The sequence below is a fragment of the Alligator mississippiensis genome, chromosome 1 (genome assembly GCF_030867095.1).
Source record: "Alligator mississippiensis isolate rAllMis1 chromosome 1, rAllMis1, whole genome shotgun sequence".
NCBI lineage: Eukaryota > Metazoa > Chordata > Crocodylia > Alligatoridae > Alligator > Alligator mississippiensis.
The window spans coordinates 266,501,407-266,507,633 of NC_081824.1; the positions used below are offsets into that span (position 1 = coordinate 266,501,407).

Genomic DNA, 6,227 nt, shown 5'->3' on the forward strand with positions numbered 1-6,227 from the left:
GGTGTATTGTTAGGTGTGCTGAAACCAAAATAGAGGCATCTACAAGGCAAATCTGTATCTAGCCTGCTGGCCCCTATATTAGAGCAACAGGACTTCAACAGGATTAGTCTCGTTATTTGCATAAACATAATTATAGTTAACTGTCTGGCAGATCAGGACCTTTGATACTTTCTACTCCCTTGCACTTCTCTGGATATTTTCTGGGCACATTGGATGTACCTTTTGAATCCTTTGTGAAGTTTTCTAACAATATTTGTATAGAAACTGAAGCTATTTTCATGCTTTATGGAAAATCATGGGCCTTGTATATATACATTAACAATATATCCATATTTTTACCTTTTAAAGGCACTTCTGAGGACCTGTCTGAGGTTATTGTGGACATTACTTTTACATTTGTAAATGCTTTTTCTTCTCTTTTACAAGACCTCTGGACGAATTTTGCATCCCTCATTCTTTTGAAGCACTTCTTGGGCATTGTTTTGAACAATGTTTCTATACGGTTTAGGACATCTGTGGGGCATATTTCTGAAATCAATTGGATATTGTTTTTATCCACTTTTTTATTTATTTACACTATTTATTACATTTAACCCTCTTTAATTACTTCTGAAATATTCTTAAAGGATTTTTTAGACCCTCTTATAATAGGGAAGAAAATTGTATAGTTTTTTTTTAGTAATGTTTCATCCTTTATTAATTATTTTATTTTTACATTATATGGGTCTCTTTCTCTGGGTAATATTAATACATACATTACGATTGATTGTTTTAAAAATATTCTTTACTATTTTTTGACCATTTCAACGCATCTTTAGGCCATTGAGATGTTTTAGGGCATTTTCATCTCTTTAGAAGCCCACTGACTATTTGTAACCCACTCACCCCCGTGAGAACAGATTTTGAAATCCTTCTAACACACACAAAAGGTGTGCTGAAACAGGTCAGGTTGTTCTGAAAAACCGCATGCCACTTGGTGATATCTGGAGTGTGTGTCACATCTGGCCCAGTCTATTTTCCACTCTTCCACATGCCAGGCACTGGGGACTGTGGTGAAGAAGATGTAGTAGCATCCATGGTTCTGTACCAGTTTGAGATTCCCAGCAGCAGAGAAACTCCAGGTAGAAGACTGTAGGCAGTTTAATATAGGCTTTTTGGATATCAGGTTGTCACGGTTTTAAAATCTAGTATCTTGGGACTTTGCAATGTTAAAAATGTCTCAAAGTAACCAAATGCAAGAAAAAGGTCCAGAAAGTGATAAAAAGAAGAGAAGACGCTTAAAGGAGGTGAACGGATTAAAGAAGAACACTTCTAAAAAGTTCACAAAGAGTCAAAAAAAGAAACATGCTTACAACATGATCAGTCTGTGCCCAGGATCTTTGTGTATGATTTTATCTAGTCAGCAGCTTTTGCAGGAGATCCCTACTCCAGGTGCCTTGCTTCATGCAGACAGGCAGTCTAAGAGAGGGTAAAATAATTTTTGAGCGGTGGGTGGGAGATTTGCTTCCTTCTCAGTGAGCTATGTGTAGCTAAACCCATGTATCAAAGTCATCTAGCACAAGGATTCAGTGGAATGTTCTTAAAACTCTCTTCCAAATTGAAATAAAATACACAAAATGCAGGAAGATGCAGCATGGGGTTAAGATGATGTTAATGCTGATTTGGAACAAATTGTGTCCCACCTTCAGGGCTTCACCACTCCTGAAGAAACATGGCCAAAAATGCAACCATCCCATTCTCAGTATCCATTTGCACGATTTCCCATACCCAAGGTCACAAATGCACACTTGCAGCACAGACCTTTCCTGGCAATAACAATCCTCAGACCCTGTCAGCCTTCTGCAAGCACTTCACATACAGCTGATGGGGCTTGTTTTTATGCATGTGCCTTTGCATTTAAGATGCATGGGAATGTTTTCGTCTTTGTTTCAGAGAACATCACACCCTGACACACTGTGATATGGCTTAGAAATCTAGCGTTCCTGTTTATATCATGTGAGTTTCACGCTGCTATCAAACAGCTTTGAACATCAGGCAAAAAATTGGAGGTGATAACAATGGTGTGTGAAACATTCCAATTAAGAAGAAAGCTTAAAAAATAACTTTGATTTTTTTTTTCCACTGGAAAAATATTTCTCTCTCTATTGCTTTTCTCATGGCCTCTTTCACCTCTTTGTTTCTCAAGCTGTAAATCAAAGGATTCAGCATGGGAATGAAGATCGTATAGCACAAAGAGTCCAACATATTGTGATCCAGGGAGTAGCTGGAATGTGGTTGTATGTACACAAACAGTGAACCATAGAATAAGGAGACAGAGAGCAGGTGGGAGGTGCAGGTGGAGAAGGCTTTGCATCTCCCCTCTGCTGAATTCATTCGCAAGATGGTGGACAGGATGTAAACATAAGACAGCAAGACAATCAGAAAAGTGAAGATCTGAATTGGGCCAGAGACTATAAAAATTATCAGTTCATTTACAAAAGTGTCAGTGCAGGAGAGTTGTAACAGTGGTGGGAGGTCACAAAAGAAATGACTAATTACATTGGACCTGTAGAAAGATAATCTAAGTATACCAATCATATGCAAAATGCCATGGAAGAAGCCACCAATATATGATGCAATCACTAACTGCATGCAGACCCTGGTAGATATAACAGCTCTATAAAGCAAAGGGTTACATATCGCAATGTATTGGTCATATGCCATTACTGCAAGAAGGAAGCACTCTACAGTGGCAGAAACACCAAAGCAGAACAACTGTGTTATGCATCCAGAGAAAGAAATGCCTTTCTTTCCTGCTACAAAATTGAGCAACATCTTGGGGATGATGGAGGAGGAACAGCAGGTGTCCATGAGGGATAAGTTACAGAGGAAAAAGTACATTGGGGAGTGAAGGCGAGAATCGATCCAAATTAGCACCACCATGCTGAGATTCCCCACTAAGGTTATGCAGTAGATCATAGAAAGCACCACAAACAGGATAGGCTGCAACTCTGGGTCATCCGTAAATCCTAAGAGAAGAAATTCTGTCATCCTGGTGCAGTTGCCCTTTGCCATTTGTTCACTGTGTGTTATCTGTCAAAATAAGAGTGTGGGCAAACATTATTATTGGCAAACCACAGTTACCAGGCATGAATCTCTTTTATGGGTAGTCATCCTATCCTGGCCACTGAGTGTTGTTGTTCTTCCACAGACAGGAGCCCACAGATACCCTGAGCTGCCTGAAAATAAATTGGTTTTAATGAAGATTTTTTCAGTGCTCAGCTCAGATCCTTCTAGCCACATAAAATGATTAGTGTGCAGAAGCCAGACATTTCAAGTCAGGGTGTGTAAAGTTAGATTCCTGAATCTATGTCCTGACTTATAGAAGCAGCAGACACACACCACTCCAGTTGACATCTGAAGGAGCTGAAGACACCTTTGGAAATCAGGCTATTTCTATCTAGGTGGCCCAATATGAATCTAGGAGTTTAATTTGAAACCACATGTGAAAATAGTTTCCCTGAGTCACTCATGATTGCAATGTACTAATATTGTACTTTCTATAAAGACTAACCATAGGCATTTCACCTTAATTGACCATATTAGTTGTAGCAAACCCATCTGCAGCAGAGATGCATGACTAGCCATTAATCAGATTGTTTCCTTTCTGCCATCTGCAGACTAGTTGGTGTTTGACAGACAGAACTGTCTGAAAATCTGTTTTCTGTCCTGTAGCATTAAACAAACAAAGTCCCAATTATTCAAGATATTTATAGTGGAAATCTAAGGCAGACATTCATTGTTTCTTGTCAGTGAAGTTTCTACCCTGTAGGTGTCTGTTCCCTGATAACATGGTGTGTTGATCCCACATATACAATTTAAAGTTCCTACTTTTTTCTCCATATATAAGTAATACAAATGTTGGAACATTGAGACAGGCTGTATCAGTAGTGAAATAAATATGCTTGCATGTTAAGGAATGTATTCACTGACTTAATGGTGTTCTGATACCGCAGTGATGGATGCAGTATGAGAACCTAGCTAGACAGCAAGTAGGATTAGAAATACCAAGCAAGATCACTTGGAATCCACCTCAAAGTGGCTCCATAAGCAGACTGAAAAGTAGTCAAGAGCAGTGGTACTTGACCCCTCTGGTTTCACAGGCCAAATGAAAAGTGTAGGGCCAGTTGGTGGAACTGATGCAGCACAGGGTTGTCCATGCATTCAATCTGGTGTGCTGGCATGACTGACCCCACTCTCTGAATCCAGTAGTGGTGTAACCTGTGTTCTGGATACAGCCGTGCCACAACCCGACACAGCAGCTGGACTCCATGCACCAAATCTGGCCACAGTGTAACCCCATAAGCTAACTTGACCCCTTGCATGGGGTCCAGCCTTGGGGTGACCCTGCACACTGGCCTAACCCCACACGCTGGATCCAGGTGCAGAAAGTCTTCATGCCAGCATGATCTGGTGCGTAGGGCCATATTACATCACTATGCTGTGTAGGACCATATCACCTGGATCTGGGGCTCCCCACAAACCCAGAAATGTGGTGGGGGGTGGCGATGTTGTTAATCACCATGATGCTAGGATGACAGCCAGAGGTTGAGCACCATTGGTTCATACTTTGAAAATCCTACCTTTGATTCTCCCCTGTAGAAATCCTTCTTCACTGTGTCTCCTCAGGACAATGTCAAATCCTTTTAAAAGGAAGTGTTTTTCAAGTTACCTTCCTTTGTTGAAAAAGGACAAAGCCATTCCATGCCTTTCAAAGAGAAAGAGAAAAACAGAAGAAAGAAAGCTATTCTTTAACTTGGCATCATCTGCCTAAAGCAGCAAGTGAGGAAGAGAAACTGAAAAGGTTACAACTGCCGACTAACCTGAATGAGTGTTTAAAAGCATGAGAGTTGTTCTTATTGGCTTTGTTGTCACTGCAGAAAAGGTGTGTTTTTCAACCAGAATAGCTATCTGAGTGTAAAATCTGAGTAGAGGCAAGGGACAAGACACTTTTGCTGTCACAGGCAGCTGAAATCAACTTCTGGCAGGGAGCACAGTGTTGTTTTTTACTAGTACACTGAGATAAAGCCTACCTGTGTTTTGTCTCCACTCTGGTATCTCAGTGTAAAAGTACAAATTTTTGGCAATAAAGGCAAAGTAATGGTCACCAATTCAAAAATTCCAGATGAATAAAGTGATTGTGAGTGATGAAAGTCAGTTTTCTCCTCACTGGTGAGAGAGGGAGGACTTTATAACATACTGAAAATCCCACCTCCCATTTTGGTCACCTCTTCTGATTTAGCAGCAAGAACAACAGGGTACCATGCCATAATATATAGCCTGTCAGCAGGCCTTGCAGTGCTGTATAAACCAAATCCGTACATGCAAAACTCCGCACACACAGATTCTCAGTGCACATCTAGCTAGTATGTTGAACCTATTCCTATCACTCTCTAGAGAATGAAGTTGTTGTTAATAATAATAACCATAATGATACTAAAATCAGCAGCAACAACAATAATAATAATCTATCTTTATTTTTATTATTTTACAGTAGTTCCTAAAGACTCCTGTCAGTGATTGGGTCCCATTGTGCTAGGCATCACAGACACAGAACAAAAAGAGTCTCTGACCTAAAGATTTTACAGTCTACACTGCAGATGCAGAAGCTACTGTAGGGCAGTGTAGGGTTTCCCATTTGCATCCTGCTGACACCGTCTTTAGAGAAAAGGACCCTGTAAGAAAGCAAGTCATGCAATTCTTTCGTTCATTGTTCCAAGAAAGAGATGGCTGAAGTCAGCAGACAACGGTCAGGGAGAAAATTCAATTTCCTTTTCTTTAATACCTGACCAGTGGGATGAATCAGTCCCATTGAAAACATTAATTTGACTTTTATGTGCTGCCCAGCCGTACATATAATGATTTCTCAGTCCTATTGGGGTGATATGTCAACAGTAATATTATGATCCCTAAATGTTAGCCTGTCAGTAAAAAACAATACATTGAAAATGTGACTTATTTACCAGACTCCGGCTACGTTTGAGTGACATGAATCTCATTAGGGATAAATAGTATTTCTGTCTATATCACTGCAAATTTTAGTGGAGAGGGAGAATTACAGCAGGATTATTTTATAGTTAGCCAAAAACACACAAGCAAATTTTTCCCTAAACAGGATCTTTCACATTTCTGAGCAGTAAAACCACATGCTTTCTTCTTGCTAACTTCAGTGCTCCTTTGGAATTTTC

The 6,227-nt window shown here is 40.0% G+C and overlaps 1 protein-coding gene across 1 annotated transcript; it reads right to left on the reverse strand.

The window, feature by feature from the left end:
* Positions 1-2,091: 2,091 nt before the first annotated feature.
* On the reverse strand, positions 2,092-3,066 carry LOC102564726 (olfactory receptor 1052-like). The gene has a single exon (XM_006262285.3). The coding sequence runs from the start codon at positions 3,052-3,054 to the stop codon at positions 2,092-2,094; it is 963 nt and encodes a 320-aa protein (XP_006262347.1). The 5' UTR covers positions 3,055-3,066.
* Between the last annotated feature and the right edge of the window lie 3,161 nt (positions 3,067-6,227).

Bases quoted from the DNA above. Each gene is read 5' to 3' on its own strand.
- LOC102564726 (XM_006262285.3), bottom strand. From the start codon at position 3,054: ATGGCAAAGGGCAACTGCACCAGGATGACAGAATTTCTTCTCTTAGGA.